The sequence below is a fragment of the Dasypus novemcinctus genome, chromosome 19 (genome assembly GCF_030445035.2).
Source record: "Dasypus novemcinctus isolate mDasNov1 chromosome 19, mDasNov1.1.hap2, whole genome shotgun sequence".
In the NCBI taxonomy this organism is placed as follows: domain Eukaryota; kingdom Metazoa; phylum Chordata; class Mammalia; order Cingulata; family Dasypodidae; genus Dasypus; species Dasypus novemcinctus.
This window is the reverse complement of record NC_080691.1, coordinates 38,112,914-38,133,445: the sequence shown is the minus strand read 5'-3', so window position 1 is coordinate 38,133,445 and position 20,532 is coordinate 38,112,914. Positions and strand designations below refer to the sequence as shown.

Below are 20,532 nucleotides of genomic sequence, written 5' to 3'. Positions count from 1 at the left end.
CTCTCAGACCAGGGCTAAGGACCCAGTAATGAGGGGCAGGCCAGTTTCCAAGGGCCTTGGGAAGGGCGGCAGTAAAGATATCTGCTTGTCTCTTACTTATTATAATTTTCCCTTTTTGTGTACTTCTCTGGTCTGGTAAGCATATGGCGCTCTTTAGCAGACCTCCCAGCTCACACTCCAGGTGCTAGGGGGAATGCATTCAGTTTAACTCCAAAGGCAGTAGGTGGTAAAGAAGCAGTATCATTAGGGCTGGCCAAATCTCATGAACAAACTTTCACAGAGACTGTTTTCCACACTTGGCACTCTCCCTCTGTCTCTTCAGTAACCAGCCCAGGGCAGTAGGGGCAGTATTTGAGAAAGCAAATTGTCTTTAGCTCCCTAGGGGCTCTCAGGGCAAATAATGTTGCAGCCCTATTGGCCTGGAAGTTTGCAACCCCTCCAATGCCTCAGACCAAGTTCACTAGCCAAAATCTGAAATTTTTGTGGGCTGTGTCCCTCCCTCTCCCCTTTCTTGGGGAAGAGGACCCTTGCAAGCCCCTGCAGTCCACAGCCACTACAGTCTACAGACTGCTGTTTGCTGTGTAGGTGGGGGGAAGGGTACCCACTGCTGTTCTTACAGTTCTACTTATGGGATTTTTAAGCTAGCCGAGACTCCTTTCCTTTGCCCCTCTCTTCTGGGTGGTGTCTCCCCATAAACTTTAAACTTAAAAATTTTACCTTAATCTTTCAGATGAGAGACTTCTAAAGTGCATTATATATTTCTTAAATGTGATCATTTAGCTTACTTACACTTCTTCTTGGTGACCTGAGGTCATCGAATGTGTTTCACCAAATAGTCCCAAACTGGTGCGCTTTTTTAATGTTCTTATGTCTGACTTTTATAGTTACTCTATCCCTTGGGTTGCCATCAAGGCTGTTGAAACCTCAGAACATTAGAACCAACAGGGTGTTAGAAAGCAACTAATTATTACTACTGCCAAGAACTGTAGTCTTTGCATATCCTCATCTTAAGTTGTTGCTGCTAAAGCTTAAGACAAAACTATCACACTTATTAGAACTGTATGAATATTGCAGGGACAGATGCAGGACATTATATATCCTGCCATAACACACTGAATGGACTGGGAGAGAGTGTAAACTACAACATAAACTATAATCCATGCAGTGCAGTAGTGCTCCAAAATGTATTCACCAAATGCAATGAATGTACCACGCTAATGAAAGAAGTTGTCGATGTGGGAGGGGTGGGGGTGGGGTGCAGAGTGAGGTATATGGGAACCTCATATTTTTTAATGTAACATTTTGTGTGATTTATGTGTCATTTTTAAAAAGATAAAAAAATAAAGAATTATATGAAAAGAATAAACTGTTTCAGGAAAGTGTCTTTATGCCCTTACTTTCTGCCACCCATATTGCAGCCCGGGGGTAGGTTTTGCGGGGTCACTTCCCAGTATGTAGCACTACTCTGAAGGCTACTGGTGGAACCATCATTTGTCCAGGAGCAGCCAGCACACTGTAGTAACCACAAACATGGGCTTCAGTGTCAGACAGATCAAGGATGAGTTCTAGGCCCTCCATGTAGCTTTTCTAAGGAGAGGAATGAGGAACAATACATGACTATACATGACTATAAGGCAGGGGTTCTTAACCAGGGGTCCACGAACCCCTTGATTTCAGGGGGCCTGTGAGCTTGAACTGAAAATAATCAACTTATTATCTTTATTTTCTCTCACCTCTAACTGAAATCTAGCATTTCCTTTACTTATGGTTACATGCAATAAATAAATTACAGTAGTATTTACTTCACCTGACTGGCAAAGGGGTCTGTGGAACAAAAAAGGTTAAGAACCCCTAATCTAAGGGTTCTTGTGAGACTTTTTTTTTTTTAATTTATTTCTCTCCCCCCAATTGTCTGCTCTCTGTGTCCATTTGCTGTGAGTTCTTCTGTGACCATTCTATCCTTATCAGCGGGAATCTGTGTTTCTTTTTGCTGCGTCATCTTGTTGTGTCAGCTCTCCGTGTGTGCAGCGCCATTCTTGGGCAGGCTGCACTTTCTTTCGTGCTGGGCAGCTCTCCTTATGGGGTGCACTCCTTGCACATGGGACTCCCCTACACGGGGACACCCCTGCGTGGCAGGGCACTCCTTGCGCGCATCAGTACTGTGCATGGGCCAGCTCCACACGGGTCAAGGAGGCCCGGGGTTTGAACCGCGAACCTCCCATGTGGTAGGCGGACGCCCTATCCATTGGGCCAAGTCCACTTCCCTTGTGAGACATTTTTTTTACCATTCACCACACAAATAAGAACAACTTGCTGAAAAATATATAAGTAAAATAGCATTGAATTAAAAGACAAAACTGACGGCAGCCACCTCAGAAAACTGTTTGATCCCCAATATTAAAATAGTAATCTCATACATCTGCATAGCATACAAGTACACTTTCATACAAGGCATCACACATGAAACTCAGAGTCCTTTCAGGAAGTCTGGACAGAGGACATTATTCCTATTTGACAAAGAAGAAACCACAGTTTAGCAAAGTTAAGGGGCTTGCATGGGGACACGGAATTAGAGAGCAGGGGTGAGCTCCAGGGCTGCAGGTTCTCACACCATGGCTTTTTCCTTGGTGTTCCTGCTCCTCTTTCTTGTAGGGCTAGTCTGGGAAACTGGACAAAATAGTGACTCCCTGAGATTAAAACTCAATTTTCCCTTCATGCTCAGGGCACCATGACAGAAGCCTCTGAGAGAGTGGTTAACCTTGGAGGGGAACCGCTGCCCTCTGACTCGTCCTGGAAAGTGTGGCTCCAAGTCTCGCCAGAGGAGACACGTCATGTAGTCTTCAAAAGCATTACTGGTCAACTGAGTGGATTTCCAGACCGTGTCCCACCCTTGGCTCTTCCCAGAAGGAGGGAGGAAAAGTCCATTTGAAAAAGGGTATTTGTTCTCAAATTCTTTTTCACTTTTAAGGCCACTTTAAAGTCCTTGTGGCTTGGTCATGCATTTTTTCTCTTACCAAAGAGGCTTCATCATTCTCAGTTTTCAAAATATCATCTTAAAATACAAATAGACCCCCTGTTTATCATAGTTGAGGCTTTAAAACTCATCATAGTTAATTACCAACATTCTCTTCAGATGCTCAGAGTTCCTGACTGAGGTAAAAACTTTAGAGGTGGGTGAAAGGGAGATGGTGTTCTAGTCAGAGTAACTCAGAACTACTCTTCTTTGACCATTACAAAGAGCTGCTGGGAAGCAAACTGGCAGGCTTATTGAACACCAGTCCTTTTGGCTGTAACTGTGGTCTTATTGTGAAGGTGGAACACACAGGACCATGGGGCCTATAGGCTGACAGCCCTTCTCTGAGGATCATCAATTGCCCTCAGCACCTTCTCAGAGTATCTGCTCCCATAACTGCTGCTGGCTGGGGACAGGTCAAAGGACCCCATCCTCTGGCCACAGCTGACTCATGCTGGGGACGCCAGATTCTCTCTCCCAGGAATCTAGAATTGAGATTCTAGTTAGTGAACTGAGGTCAATGGACATGTAGGGATCTGTCAAGTAGGGGATAAGGTAAGTAACCATATTTGGGCCACAAGAGTTGATGAATGACCAGATTCTGCTTGTCTACAAAGAAGAAGAATTGCTGCTATCGAAGCAGGCTAGTAAGATAGGGAATCAACAGACAGATCAATAACCCCCAAGGTGGCTGCTGGCCCCACCCAAGAGTCTGCTATTCAAAACAAAGACTTCTTCTGGAAGCCAGGAAAAGTCCTGGATATTCCCCAAGGACTTTATCATTGGGTCCTCACTAGGGGATTGACAGGTGGAGTGATCGATCAAAACAGCAAACAGCTGGAATCGCTCCCCTGCCATTAGCAAAGGGGTGGAATAATTAACAGTTTAAAAGCCAGGCACAGGCCTGAGCGCACAAGTATGCTCCACTCTCTTGCCTCTGGGCCCATTCCTGCCCTCTGTGTGCTGCTCTCGCCATTTTTCCTCCATCACGTGGCCACATGAGTAAAACCTGGGGATTTATAACTTATAATGGGTAATTGTAGCCTGTAAATCAGCCCTCTTTATCACTTTTCAACCCCTTCCTCTCTACCTGGGACCCCTGATATGTTATTTTCTCCCATTTCTCTTCCCTCCCTACCTGAATAAATTACTGGCCTAACTTATCCAGCACGCTCTTGAAATTTATTTCTACAGCATAGCCTAGAACCTAAATAAAATCCGGTAACGCTATGTTGATGGAAGGGAAGAGATGGGAGATCATATGGCCTCAGAGAGGGATGGTGAGAGTGGATGCTTTTGTTCTAGAGATGAGGATTGGGTTCTGTGATATACCTCTGAGATACCTTCACTAAATCCCTTCTGCTCAAGTTAGTTTGAATGAGTTCTATTCCTGATAACCAAACAATTCCTGTTAAAGACAGAAGGTACTCCTATCACCCTAAAAGCTCAATCTGAATACAAACGTTTAGGTGGTAATTTGCATAAGAATCCATGACTGCCACTGTGCTTTCTATTCCAGTGCTCTGAGCAGATCTGGGATACTTGCTTTATGAAACCAGAAGCTTTAAAAAGCATTTGTCCTGAGTTTTAGAAAACTCCTGTCCTAGCTCTGCAGAATTTCCATTTTATTTCTTCTTGTAAGTAATATTTGCTTCTTCAGAAATGATGCAACCCCTCTGCTTATTTTAAATGTCATTAATTCATATCTCAGTACCATCTTCTTCTCCAGGGACCCAACACTGGTACCTCAGTAGCTGATTTGCACCTTCATAGAAACTAGAACTAAGTGTGCACATGGAGTGGCATTCTTATGGAAAGATGAGGACCAGTGATTTAGAATACTTTCTTTCGGACAGCGATGAGTTAAGTGTGATTCACCTAGACTCACCCTGTGACCCTGAGCACACGGCACCTGTCCTTTCCTTCTGTTACTTCTGTTCTAAATCTGATAGCTGCCATCTTAGTTCAAGCCCTTATCACATTACGTCCTCATCGTACCTCTATAACTTTATTTCTAAACATAAATTCTCCATTTCAGTCACTCCGATTCTTCAAACAGCCTTACACATGCCTCTGAGTCTCATACCAACTTGCCCAATGAAAATGAATAAGCATAGCATTTTGTCCTCTGTGAACTGTTAACATTTAGGGGAAGATAATATGAGGTCCTAAAGATCCTGATCCCCAAATGGTACTGCTACCTCACAGCAGTAGTAGTTCCCTCTTGGTGGAAGTCCCTTCTCTGAAACTTAATGTCTGGCGATTTAATGTGGCAGATACTCTCCAAAGGCTCCAGCAATTCTTCCCCAACTTCAAGGGTTGGAAGCCATTGCCCCTCCTCTTGAATCTGGGCTGGACTTGAAAGTTGCTCTGCCCAAGAGAATGCCATGAGCTTCTGAGTCCATACCTCACAAGAACCGGCAGCTTCTGCTGCTCTTTTGTAAGCCAGGCACCATATAAGAAGAATGAATGCCCTGTTGGAAAGAGAGGTCACTGGCTAGAGGCCTGAAGTCACCTTGAATGTTCCAGCCCCAGCAGAGGTCCCAGCTGAATTCAGCCACCTGATTGAGCCAGGTGAGAGTAGATGAAACTCAGCCAACCCACTGAAGCTGGAGAAATGATAAACTGTCATTGTTTTATGCCACTAGGTTTTGGGGGTGGCTTGTTAGGCAGCAAAACAGACAATGGAAACACCTCGATCAAAGTTCAGTCCAAGTTCAAGAGGAATAACACAGATGTACCCTTAGGAAGAAGAGCTTGGTTTGTTGACTTGGATTTTTTGCAGGGACACCACAAATATCCCAGGCAACAAACCACAGAATCATCTTTTATTCTCCTGTTGTTTCATCCCTTATATGTTCCACTTGCCATCTTGGGTTTCACCCTCTCTGTCTATCACACTGCTGCCATAACCCAGATTTTTATCCCCTGGATTTAAACATCTATACCCATCCTCTCCTCCTCAAACTTCCTTCCTCCAATCTACCTGGCCCATTTTCCTAAAATAGGGCTTTCAGCATGTCACTTCCCATCAAATCAATTCTGACTTTCAAGATCTGACCTGGTTCCTCTCTTCCATTCCTCTGCCCCAAGCAGCCTGGAGCCCAACATACACAGACACCAATGCCAGGCCCTTCCGCCATGCCTCTGTCATGCTGTTCCCTGATCTCATGTGTCCAGACCTATCCAGCCCTTATCTGCTTCTGCACCCCTCCCCATGGCTCCCGCAACCTTCACGGAACCCTCTCATCTTCAAAAACTCACAGCACTGTACCTCATACTTCGACACTTATTTATATCATTGGTGGTGTGCTGGTCTCCAATTTTCTCATATGTTTATAACTCAGATTCCTAATTACATCATAAAACTGAGGGAAGAAACTATTCTTATGTTTATATTTCTTATAGGTTCTAGCAAGTGCTGATGTAAAGATGTTTAGTAAAATCATCTTTACTGATCTGAGTGATTTTCACTTTTTAAGCTATTAGAATGCTTCACACAACTGTGCTTTAGAACATTTTGGAAATACAGTGTATCTGTCACTGAAGACAATGTCCATTTGGTTCAGAAAATATTTTTTTATGGAAAATTAAATAATACCTGCTGCCATAAACAAAGGGTAGTCAAATGTACACAAAACCTGAAAACATGAAGCTGCATTATAAAAACAAATGTGGGGCCTCTTGTGTTCCCTGTGTCCAAGGCCATGCCAGACCCCCAATGGAATGCCACAGTAGCTGAGGTATGATACCAACCCCAAAATCAGATTAAAAAGGAATGGACTGGGGAGCATATGTGGCTCAAGCAGTTGAGTGCCCGCCTCCCAGGTCTGATTCCCAGTGCCTCCTGAAAAAACAAAAACAAACGAAGAAACCAACTCAAAGAAGCTGATGTGGCTCAGTAGTTGAGTGCCAGTTTCCTGCATATGAGGTCCTAGGTTCAATCCCCGGACCCTGGTACCTCAAATTTAAAAAAATTTTAAAAAAAGAATGGACATAAAAAGATGGACAAAAGGGAAGCAGGATGTGGCTCAAGTGATAAGGCCTCCACTTACCATATGGGAGGACCTGGGTTTGATCCCTGGGGCCTCCTGGTGAAAAAGAAGAGAAAGCATGCCTGCGTGGTGAGCCAGTGCCCATGTGGCGAGCCAAGTGCCCACTTGGTGCTGAGTGCCCATGCGAGTGTCCATGTGGTGAGCCAAGTGCCCGTGTGGAGAGCCGAGTGTCCATGTGGTAAGCCAGGTGTCTGCGTGGTGAGCTGAGTGCCTGCACGAGTACTTGAGTGGTTAGCTGAGTGCTCACTTGGTGAGCCAAGTGCCCACATGAGTGCCTGCACGGTGAGCCAGTGCCCACGCAAGTGAGTCATGCGGCAAGATGATGACACAACAAAAAGAGAGACAAGGGGAGAGTCAAGGTTAAATGTAGCAGAGAACAGGAACTGAAGTGGCACAATTGACAGGGAACCTCTCTCTGCATCAGAAATCCCCAGGATCGAATTCCGGTGACTCCTAGAGGAGAAAGATGAGAAGAGAAGACGAAAGAGAAATAGATACAGAAGATCACACAGCAAATAGACACAGACAGCAAAAACAGCAGGGCAGGGAAGGGGGAGGGGGAGGGGAAGAGAAAATAAAAAATAAAAAAATAAAAATTTAAAAAGATGGACAAAAGTAAGATATGACATATGAAAGCCAAAGGATAAAATGACTAAAGTAAGTAATGCCTAGGGTAATAACGTTGAATATTAACAGATTAAACTCCCCAGTCAAAAGACATAGGTTGACAGAATGGAAAAGAAAACATGAGCCATCCATATGCTGTTAGCAGGAGACTCACTTTAGACCCATGGATGCAAACAGACTGAAAGTGAAAGGCTGGAAAAAGATATTTCATGCAAATAGTAACTGAAAGAGAGTTGGAGTAGCTATACTGATGTCAGACTAAACACATTTTAAATGCAAAAAAGTGATAAGAGTTGCAACAGGCTATTACATTTTAATAAAAGGGACAATTCACCAGGAAGGACTAACAGTCAGATATCTATGCACCTAACCAGGGTGCCCCAAAATACATGAGGCAAACTCTGGCAAAACTGAAAGGAGAAATAGACATCTCTGTAATAATAGCTAGAGACTTCAACGTGCCACTCACTCAATAGGGAGAACAACTAGACAGAAGATCAACAAGGAAATAGAGAACTTGAACAATATAATAAATGAGCTGGATCTGACAGACATACACAGAACACTGTATCTAACATCAGCAGGTTAAACATTCTTCTCAAGTGCTCATGGATCTTTCTCCAGGATAGACCACATACTGGGCCACAACACAACACAAGAAGATTGAAATTATACAAAATACCTTCTCTGATCATAATGGAATGAAACTGGCAATCAATAATAGGCAAGAAAGGGGGAAATGTGCAAATATATGGAGGCTAAACAACACATTCCTAAACAATGAGTGGGTCAGAGAAGAACTTGCAAGAGAAATTAGTAGATATCTTGAGACGAGTGAAAATGAGAACACAGCTTATCAAAACTTATGGGATACAGAGAAGACAGTGCTGAGAAGGAAATGTAGAGCCCTAAATGCCTATATTACAAAAGAAAAAAGAGCTAAATCAAAGATCCAACTGAACAACTGGAGAAACTAGAGAAAGAACAGCAAATCAATCCCAAAGCAAGCAAAAAGAAAGACATAAGAAAGATGAAAGCAGAAATAAATGAAATGGAGAACAACAACAATAAAAATAGAGAAAATCAACAAAAGCAAAAAAAAGCTGGTTCTTAGGAAAAAATCAGTAAAATTGACAAACCCTTAGAAAGACTAACAAAGAAACAAAGAGAGAAGATGCAAATAAAATCAGGAATGAAAGAAAGGACATTATGACTGACCTCACAGAAATAAAAAAAAGATCATAAGAGAATATTATGAGAATCTGGCAAAGCTGTCCTTCAAATATGACAGTGAGTTTAAAATATTCACAGATAAACAGAAACTATGAGAATTAGTAAACAAGAATTTAGCTCTGTAGGAAACAACAAAGGGAGTTCTGCAGCCAGAAAAGAAAAGACAAGAGAAAGAGGCTTGGAGGAGAGTGTAGAAGTGAACACTATCAGAAAGGTAACCAAAAAGGTAAAAAGAGAAACCAAAAAAAACCCAAAAAACAAAAGGAATGGATAGAAGTAAAATGGTTATAAGTAATGCATTTTAGGAATTAAATCACAGAAACACGAAAAGTGTAGTCCATTCCTTGGGAAAGCACAGGCCACCATGATATCTGGTGGTACTTTCATGCTACCAAGTGTCATGTCTTAGACTTAGGGTTTCATGCATTGTATTAATTTAACCTTTGAAATAACCCTGGGAGGAAAGCACAAATGAGGAAACCAACGCTTTCCTAAAGCCAAAAAGTGAGTGATGATCCAAACCTAAGCCTGTGTGACTCTGAAGTCACTTTCTGCCCACTAGCTTGTATTGTCTCCAATTGGAAGAGATCAGGCACCACCTCATCAACAAAGAATATTTACTGAGCACCTGTTCTGCCTTCCACTTGTGCTAGCTTTTGAGGAAGATTCCTGAAATAAACAGTTCTTTTCAGTGGCAGCCATGGGGTGTCAGAAGTTTTTCCAGCATCCCTCCACAAGGAAACAGACAGTCCAGGACAGATGAGTGTGCCTCCTTGGCAAATGTAGCTTCAAGAGAAATCCTGGAGTCCCCCTTTCTACCTTAAGTCTCTCCTATACAGAAATCTCAGAGTTACCACTGCTCCTATCTTTGAATAGCTTAATCTAGTTGGGAAAATACCACTAAACTACACACAAAAAGTGAGAATAAACAATATAAAACAGGATTCTGACAATGCTAATCTGGGCAGTCTCACAGGATTCAAGTAAATCAAACACCCAGTAATTGTAATTTAAGGATAAAAGCCCAGAAGAGAAAAATCAGTCTGCACAATCTATATTATTAATGTTCACTTCGATATCGCTTTGACAGTTGGCTAAAGTTTGGGGTTTTGTTTTAGATGTAAAGTATAAATGATACACAGAGATGCTGTATTTTTAGAGAAGGTGAACTTCAGACCACAGCAATGAAGACACGATGATGGGAGAAACCCTGAGGCCGGGAGAAAGCTGCTGATGTAGGATTTCATGCCAAAGGTCCAATCATAGGGAGCCCTTTCCCAGCTGAGAACAGCTGGTCTAGGAACACCCGCCGAGACAGCCCAGTATTCTACAGAGTAGCTCTACTGTGCAACAAATGCTTCCTGGATACCACTGCAGCCTGCTTTACTCCTGGGGCTTGGGATTTCTCAAACCCAAAGAAGAAAAGAAAATCACTTAAGATCTAACAGCATGAACTGCAGACCCTCTGTCGCCACTGAGTTAATCCTTTGGTTTCCACAATGTCATAAAAAAGCAATCTTAATAATTCGGCATACTATTAGGATTTCAAACTTTTCCCAACAATCCACAAAGAAACTTCTGAAGAATGACCTTAACAGTAGCCTGGATACATCCCAAGGCCACTATTTTTAAGGAAAGAAAGGACATGGGGCTGTTCTCCCTAATACTGGAAGGAAAGGGCACTGGGCTTGCAATCAGGAATCCTACATTCAAATCCCTTTTGGCTTTGAGTGTAATTCTTATTAAATCATGTAACCACTCTAGTCTCAATTTCCTCATCTGAAAAACAGGGGGAGGGAGTGGACATACATCCTGCTTCAGAGGATTGCTGAAAAGGGTAAATAAGATAATGTGACTATACGTGCTTTGTATGTAATAGGCACTCAAGAATGCTGGAATAAAAGCTGAAACAAACTAAAATCAGTGCTGACATTTAATGCAGAAAATGCTGATAGAAACAAAACACTTTTTAGAACTGAGAGATTGTCTCGACTACCAGTGCCAAAGTACCCTTGGCTTTTCACTCAAACTCTTTAACACAGCTTTAAAATTCTTATTGGGGATCATAACGGGAGGCGTTCAAATCCTGGTTTTGGAGGGGGGTGGGTTTTCGCTGTATTTTGTAAGGTAAATACTTATAGATTAGTGACAGCAAATCTGTTTTAACAAGGTCAGGGTGTCATTTAATTAGAAGGACCTTGAGCCAGTAAGGTCACAGGCTGAGATGGCCTAAGGTTCCATATTGCAGAGGTGCTTGTGCTGGCAACCTCTTAGTGCTGGTCTTTGTGAAACATCATCCCAGTTCCTTAACACAGATGCTTTAGAAGCTATGGAGAAATGTCTCCTTCAGTCAGTCCACTCTCTCCTTAGCTTCCTGATCATCTCCCTGAATCAAATCCAAGCCCTGTATCCAGACCATAAGACCTTCTATTAGCTGGTCCCATCTACTTCTTCTCAGACCTCAAATCTTGCCCCTTCCTTCTTAAAATGTATGTCTCAGTAACACTGACTTGCTGAGAATTCATTGTGTGCGTCTCAGTGCAAATGCCCTTCCTCCTTTTACCCCACCTCACCCTAACATCTAGAACCTCACTCTTAAAATGTGGTCCTGAAGCTTTGGCATCTCTCAGGAGGTTGTTAGAAATACAGAATGGCAGGCTCACTCCAGACCTACTGAACCAGAAACTGCATTTTAACGAGATCCCAGGTGATTATATATACTTTAAAGTTAGAGAAGTCCTGTACTCAGACTTCACTTCTTCCAGAAACTCTAATTGAAAAACAGTGGCCCCTGTCTCCCACCAGGCCAGGGCAGGTGCTCCTCTTTGGAGCTCCCATAGAATCTTTTACTCACCTCATTTATTACAAAGCATCTTGCATATGCTTATCCATTTATGTGTCTGTTTTTTGTCCTAGACTGGGGACTCCCCACAGGCTACACCACACATCATCCTTATTTCCCCTTAGTGTACAAGGTCTAATACATGGTTGGAGCTTAAGAAATGTCATTTATCACAGCTAACAACATCTATGTATGTCTAAAATCCTTGAGTAGATTTACAACTTTAATAAGAGATACCTGTGAGCTACATGTGAAAGTATCACAATTAGGTTAGTCATAATACATATTTGTATCCAGATACTCTAAATATTGTGTTTATTCTTTAAATATTTAAAATATTGTAAAATTAATAATTTTTTAAATAATAGAAACTTTCAAACATACACAAAAGTAGGAAAGAGTACTATAATGAACTATCATCCATCTTCAACAATTTTTTTTTTTTAAGATTCTAATATCATCTATTTCCTTTGCCCCCACCCAGTCACTCTTCAGGGAGCTGAATTGTTTTAAAGCAAACCCCAGACACAGTGCCATTTCAACCACAAATGCACCTATAATTAAAAAGAAGTATATATATATATATAACCACTATGCTACTATCATACCTAATCAAATTAACAGTGATCCCTTAATATAATCTAATACCCAGTTGATATTCAAATTTCCCAGCTATTTAAAAGGTGAATTTTTTATAGTTGGGCTTATATAAATCAGGTGAATGTTTTATAGAAAAAAAAACAACAAACTTCTCACCCATGGCCAAATCAGCTATGTGGGGGGAAAAATTACATTTGCCTTTAAAATGCCATTTGCAGGACTTCCCCCCTATTCACAAATACTTTAAAAAACCGCACAAATTTGGCTAAAGAACCTATATGTGGGGAAGCAGACTTGGCCCAGTGGTTAGGGCTTCCATCTACCACATGGGAGTTCCATGGTTCAAACCCCGGGCCTCCTTGACCTGTGTGGAGCTGGCCCATGAGCAGTGCTGATGCGCACAAGGAGTGCCGTGCCATGCAGGAGTGTCCCCGCGTAGGGGAGCCCCACGCTCAAGGAGTGCGCCCCATAAGGAGAGCTGCCCAGCACGAAAGAAAGTGCAGCCTGCCCAAGAATGGCGCTGCACACACAGAGAGCTGACACAACAAGATGATGCAACAAAAAGAAACACAGTGAATGTACCATTAAAAAAATAAAGACAAAAAAAAAAGAAACACAGATTCCCGGTGCCACTGATAAGGATAGAAGAGGTCACAGAAGAACACACAGCGAATAGACACATAGAGCAGACAACTGGGGGTGGAAGGGTAGATAAATAAATAAAAAATAAATAAATCTTTAAAAACAATAACCACAAGAAAAAAAACTATTGTGACTAGTAATAGAAGAAATTGTAGCATTGAGGTGGAGAAAGTGGCCACAGTAGTTGTTGAGGGCAGGGAGAGGAAAGAAGAGATGTGACGTGGGGGCATTTTTGGGACCTTGAGCTGTCCTAAATGATATTGCAGGGTCAGATGCTGGGCTTTATATATCCTGCCATAACCCACTGAATGTACTAGAGGAGAGTGTGAACTACAGGGTAAAATATTATCCATGTGGTACAGCAGTGCTCCAAATTGTGTTCACTGAGTGTGATGAGTGTGCCACAATGATGGAGGAGGTTGTTGGTATGGCAGGATGGGGTGGGGAGGTGGGAGGTATACAGGAACCTCTTACATTTTTTAATTGTAACTTTTTTGTGTGTGATGTATAGATCTTCAAAAAAAAACAATTTACAAAAATGATGGGGTGGGGGTGTGTGGAGTTGGGTATATGGGAACCTCTTATGTTTTTTATGTTTTTCTCTATGTTTTTTTAATGTAACCTTCTTTGTGATCTATTAACTTTAACAAAAAATGTAAAAAAAAAAAGAACAAAGCAAAAGCCAAGCTAAGGTCCGCACTAGCACTTTTCTCAAAAGTACTAAAATAAAAGGGAATAGTATGGTGAGGAGGATTATTTAACAAAAGAGAAATGTGCACAGGACAGATATTAAGCCAAATGATTTCCCCCTTCAATAGCCAAACCTACAGAACTCAGACATCTGGAGGGTGGGACCGAGAGGGATGATGACCTTGGGGAAGGTAGAATTTGCTTTTAAAGCCTATATTCCTCCTGTGTGCAATAGTAACTGGGTTTCTGAAACATGCTGGCAGAAGCAGCTGGAGGGGTAAATCCAATTACCTTGGAGTTGTTCTCCCTTTAACAGTAAGTTCTGATTCATGCTCTGCAGGTCAAGAACACAGTTCAAATTTCCCTTTGCCTCTTTTGAATCATACTTCATCTCAGCCTCCCTGCTTGTTTTAGCTCTCCACATAACAAGCCTAGGGGCAGGGATTCCGGCTTGTTATGTGGAGAGCACAATGACCCACCATTCAACCAGATTCTGCTTTGTCCCTAAACATTCAATTCCCCCTGGCTCCTGCTGGGTCTGTTATATTCTGATATGAACTTTCCAGGAATCTGATCATGTCACAGGCCTCTTCCTGTATGACAAGTTCAACACTAATCATGAATAGCAACTTCACACAGAGGGTTAGTATTGTTCATGAAAATTATGACTCTACATCCAGAAATAGGGCAAGATTGGCCTAAAACAGGCTGCTGTATCTCAAATTGGGTCCTCCAGGCAATTATCAAAGTCTCTTGCGGCAGAACACACAAGAATTTTTTCAGCTATGTTAATCTGACACACCAGCAGTATAGTGTTCTGGTTCAGAATCAGACTCAACGTCCAAAGCTTAGCCTGATGGGGAGCTCTGGAGCTCACAGGGGAAGAGAAAGGTTTTTCAAAGAGCTGTAGCTAGATGCTGCTCACTTTCCCCAGACCAGGTACTCTTTGCTTCTCATTCCTGACTTCCGTAAGCCGCCCTACCCAGGCCATTACAAGACCAGCTTTAGGAGCTTTGAGAGGGCTATCAAAAGGGCCATCAAAAATAGAAATATTATTTAATTTGCTTTATTTGGAACAATGAGGCACATTGGCAAGGGTTACAAATTGTAAGGGTACTAGATGGTTTGTACCATTTTGCTAAAACTGTCTCTTTTGGAATCAAGTTTCAATGACCACATGGATCTGCTCTTATTGGTCCAAATTTTATATTTAATAAATGCAAGTTGAGTAGGATTATCTTTCTAAATAGAAGTGCCCAGACTGAAATCCCCTCTCCACCATCCTGGAGAAAATGACAGTGGCTGGTACTAAAAGAGTATCTTTGTATAGAACAAATGGACCGAGGAAAATCTGCTTTCCTTTCCCCCTTCCCCTTTCTTCTTTATATAACTAGAGCCAAATGAGACTTTTTCATTTTAAAAATCTGATTAGCCAGGCGAAGCAATGGCTCATTCTTCTGGTCTTTACAGTTTTCCTAATTTTGTGACTGAATTAAGTCTCATTCATATTATTAGGATAGTGATGTTAGGTCCTTAACTGTTGGGCAGTGGTGATATTTGGAAGTTTAAATTATTAAAGGTAAGTACTGGCCTGCAGCACTGGTTCGGGGACTGCCCTTTCCATTTCAGGCATCAGAGTATAAACCATTGTTATTCTGGGCATGAGAGAGCAGGAGTCCCAGGTTAGAAAACAGGCCTTTTGGTAAGACTGAAGTAAATGGGTTTTTTAAAGTACAGATGTATAGGTTGTAAGTTATTATCATTTAAAAAACCCAATGGAACACCATTATGCTATTATGGGGGAAAGAATTATCATATTGACTTTGTATAGTATTTAATCAGGTGTTTACTGAAAATCATTTTTCAGGGGACATGTCGAAATCCAAATAAGTAGTGTCATAACTTAGTTTTACTGTCTGTAGTGTCATAACTTAGTTTTACTGTCCATAAAGAGGTTATTTACTCATTCTAAAAAATTCACTCAGCAAGTACAAGGTATTTTTTTTTCCTGTCCTGCTAGGCAGCTGTTGCCTGCTCTATCCCTGAAATCAACAAGAAGAAAGTAACTCTAAGTAGGAATTCTGGTTAGGCTTGCCCACCAAGGGAATGGAGTGCTGGGGAACTGGCATTCCCACTGCTGAAAAGCCTCAACAAGAGAAGGAAAACTTCAGCCCAGGATGGCTTCTCCCTCACTGGCTTTGTGAAATTCACCAGCCTGAACTACCTGACCTCTGGCTGGGCCTCTCCCTCTGCACTTCCACTTAGAGCCCAATGTCCTAAAAACCATCAGATGGTGCATTTTAGTCTTACTCTGGCAAGCAGGTATCTCACAGTACTTCCAGTAGACACCGTCCTCGTGCTCTGCCACATAGCACCAGGGGCTCACGTCTCCATCCGGGTTTCTGTTGGGGCAAAGGACACAACCTAAGTAACATTTCCAGCCTTTTACGTCAACTGGCTCATTGCTTTTCAGTTTCACAGAAAGAGAAAACCTTTAGCATCTGTGTTATTTCTAATGATTGCATCTATCTCAATGCCACCTCTTATTTATCAAGAAGGGAAAAACAATAATGAGAACAGACCTACTCACGCTGCCCTATCTCTAGAGCAGGGGTTCCTAAACTTTTTTGTTTCACGGACCCCTTTGCCAGTCAGGTGAAAATCATGGACCCTTTCTCAGAATGTAGCAGCAAATAGTTTTATGACACTCAACATCAGCATGTCTTCAAATTAAATTTTAGTATTATTCAAAATTACGTTTTACAACTTTCCCATAATTTCAATATCTGATTAGCTAACACGGTTCAACATCTGTTCCAGGGGTTCTTAACCTTTTCTGTTACATGGACCCCTTTGCCAGTCAGGTGAAAATCACAGACCCCTTACTAAGATCACATTATACTGTGTATTATTTAATAAATATACCACACCTGCATCAACTCATCCTCACAAAAATAACTTTTTTAAAAAATTTAAATTCAAGCTCACAGACCCCTTGTTAAGAACCCCTGGCAAACGGTCATATCCGGCAACATTTAGAAATTCGCATTTTTCCCATGGCATCATAAAACCATCTCTGCCATCCTTACCAACCTTTTTGTAGGTAGTTATCCACTGCACTCAGAACACTCAATATCAAAAGTAAAAATCATATTAAGTCCACACTGCACTGTGTATTATTTAATAAATATATCACACATGCACCAAACATGTCCCCACAAGAATAATGCTGTTTTGAATTTTCAATTCAAGCTCACAGACCCCCTGAAATCTTTCCATGGATCCCTTGGGGATCTGTGGGCCCCTGATTAAGAACCCTTGCTCTAGAGGTTGGGGAGGGTGAGCAATGTTTACACAAGCTCACTACAGTGTCACTAGGACAATGACCACCAAACAAATCATGCCAACCAGCACTAAGAGGCTCTGGCTTTCCCGTGCTGCCCACATTGGCACCTTGAACGTAAATACTGAGACTCCAGCAGTTGAGAGGGCACAGGTCTCTCAGGCTGCTGATGAGAACAAAAACCGACACAAAGGGTTGGGGTGGCAATGTGGTAGAATGAATCAAAGGCCTTAAAATATGCAAACCCTTAACCCAGCAATTTCTCCCTCAGGAATTTAGTCTAAGTAAATCTTTACTTACAAAGATGTTCACTGAGACATTTTTATAATAGAAAACTATGGAATATATTTACTGCTTCTAGGGAATGTCCTTTACATAATGACTAATTTGAGAGTACTGTGTACTGTGTAAGTTTCTTTTAAATTGCACTGTTTTTAAAGAAACTGTAGATGATCTACAAAAACCAAGTAACTTCATAATCAGATTATACTAATCATTTAGTTTAGCAGTTTTTGACCAAGAATCAGAAGCCCAAGGGGTACATTTATTGCTTTAATCTGAACTCACTGAAAACATTTTATTACCATATACTACAGCTTTGTAGTAGGCCATTATTTTCCTTTTCATTTTGGTTCTTCAGAAACTTGAATACTTAAGCTTATACATGATCTTGTGTTTTGCTATCCTTTTTACTATAAACTGTAATAATTGTAAGGAATATTTTGATTCTAAATATGATAAAAGAATTTCCAACCTAAAAACAAAACAAAACAAAAAAAACAGCTGGAAAAAACAAATATCCAATAATAGAGCATTGGCTGAACTCTATCTCATATTGTCTGATGAGAATTATACATGGTGTGGCTCAGAGTTACAATGCAATAATTACGGTGGGTATAGAAGGCTAATCCTTAAATAAATTTTTGCTTGTTTGCCTAAAAATAAATAAATAAATAAAAATAAAGGATTGATTGAATAAAAGGAGTGCTAGGTAGTCAGTAAAAATGCAGTATAGAGACACTTTTATTATTATGGAAAAATATTCACAATATCTTATTAAGTTTTTAAAAAATGAGTTATAGGGAAGTGGATGTGGCTCAACTGAATAGAGTATCTGCCTACCATTTAGGAAGTCCAGGGTTCAAACCCAGGGCCTCCTGGCCTGTGTGGTGAGCTGGCCCATACGCAGTGCTGCCATGCGCAAGGAGTGCTGTGCCACGCAGGAGAGCCCCATGTACAAGGAGTGCGCCCTGCAAGGAGAGGCGTGCTGCGCGAAAAAAGCACAGCCTGCCCAGGAGTGGAGCTACACACACAGAGAGCTGACGCAACAAAAAGAGACACAGATTCCTTGTGCCACCGAGAATGCAAGCGGACACAGAGAACACACAGCAAATGGACACAAGAGAGCAGACAACAGGGGGGTGGGGGGAGGTAGGGGGTGGAATAAATAAAATAAATCTTAAAAAAAAATGCAGTTATAAAACACCAAGGATGACATGATCCCATCTTTTGAAAAGATGTATTGAATACTATAAAGTATTTTTCTCTAGATGATAGGGATTTAAATGTTTTTTCTTTTCTAGTTCTCTTCATTTTCTCTTTGCTCTGCTTTGAACAGTCCAATTATGTGATCATAAAAGTTTTACTTAAAAAATAAAACTCACATAATACATAATATAGAATTCAATGGCAAGTTTTCACTGGGATCAAGCTGCAAAACTCACATTTGACAAGAATGGGTTGCATTCCTTCCTCAAAATACTGACTCCTCAGAGAATTCTGAAGAAAACTCTGCTGAAGAGTTTCAGTTAGGACCTACGATCCTGTAGTGCCTGTACCAATGTCTGATATGGCAATAACATTTTAAAAAGATTTATTTCACATTTCTCAATGATAATGGTATGGAACAAATGCTCTCTCAAGTCTCCTTTCAATTCAGAGATTCCATGACAAGAATAGCGCAACAATGCTGAAGCAGACCAAAAAATGGCAGGGGCTACTAGACTCAAACAAAAAAAAAAGCCTTGCCTCTCTTCAACTCTCTCCAAGCTCCCTTTATTTAGACTCAGAACACTGGAAACCTGACACTCCAGTTAGGCCGGAAATGGGCATAAAAACCCTGCAGCCCTAGCTTCGGAACAACCCCTATCTGGCCTTGGAGGGAAAAGCCTATTGTGTGGCCTAGAAGATAAGCCTCCCTGAAGCACAAAGGCTCCTTTTATTCTTTGTGCCCAAAGGCAGGTGCCAGCACCAAGGCTGCTCTTCCCCTATCCCTGCCTTCCCCTCTGATCCAGATATGTCAACCTGAGACAAGTGCATTCCCATCACTCACCAGCTCTCAAACATCTCAAATGTTGATGGGTCTGAAAAAAACTGCTCAAGAGAAACATGGTGTAGGATGTCAGCCGAGCAATCAAAGTATGAGAACTTGTACAAAGTCTTTCTTTAAACAGTATTTCACTGTCATTTTCCTCCCTCTATTCAGTGTTTGGCTTTGATGCATTATTTGGTAAAGTCCTTAGAAAACAACTGTTTATTATCACTGTCACAACCATTCTGAAAACCATTAGAATAGCTTAATAAAGAACAAGCAAATTCATCTTTGACTTTACTGCAGTGATAAAACAAAAGGCTGGGACTCTCTGATGTGAAAATAATCAACAACTTCAGCCTCCCTTCTTTTGAAGTAAGAACTGCTAGCTCAGGCCTGGTACATTCCATCAAATCAAAGGAGAAGGCTGCAGACAACCAACCTAAAAAGGAAGGTGGTGCCCCCTGGCTCTCACTACTCTCTTAATGGATATTTACTGGTGGATTTCTGGGAGCCTATGGATAGAATGGAGTACTAATTTATTAGAAAAAATATCTTTCATATAAATTAAATCTCATTGGAAATAAAAAATTTACCTTACAGTCAGACTTAAAAACAGGGTCTCGGGAAGCAGATGTGGCTCAAGCGCCTGAGCTCCCGTCTACCATATGGGAGGTCACGGGTTTGGTTCCCAGTGACTCCTTAAAGAAAAGACAAGCAGACACAGAGAGCACACAGCATATAGACATATACAGCAGACAGCGAGAGCAAACAACAAGGGGGGATGAATAAATAAATAAATAAAACAAATCTTAAAAAACAAAACAAAACAGGGATTCTTCTGACAAGTCCTACTTGATACCAAGCAATAGAGTAATGGAATAAACCAATAGTCTACTACCAAGACATACTTCAGAACAAGAAGTATAGCCAGGTTAAAAATAAATAAGGGAAGAGGATGTGGCTCAAGTGGTTGAGCTCCCATCTACCATGTGGGAGGTCCCAGGTTTGGTTCCCAGTACCTTCTTTTTTTTAAAGATTTTTAAATTTTATTTTATTTCTCTTCCCTTTCTTCCCACCCCCAGTGTCTGATCTCTGTGTCCATTCACTGTGTGTTCTTCTGTGTCCACTTGTATTCTTCTCAGTGGCACCGGGAATCTGTGTCTCTTTTTGTTG

General features: G+C 41.4%; 1 protein-coding gene across 3 annotated transcripts in view; it reads right to left on the bottom strand.

Annotated features, from left to right (window-relative positions):
• Positions 1 to 20,532, bottom strand: part of KREMEN1 (kringle containing transmembrane protein 1) — an 83,970-nt gene that overhangs the window by 43,048 nt on the left and 20,390 nt on the right. For all 3 annotated transcript variants that reach the window (XM_058281583.2, XM_058281584.2, XM_058281582.2), the window contains exon 3: positions 16,013 to 16,104. In XM_058281583.2, coding sequence (XP_058137566.1) covers positions 16,013 to 16,104 — 92 coding nt within the window. The remainder of the gene's footprint in view (positions 1 to 16,012; positions 16,105 to 20,532) is intronic.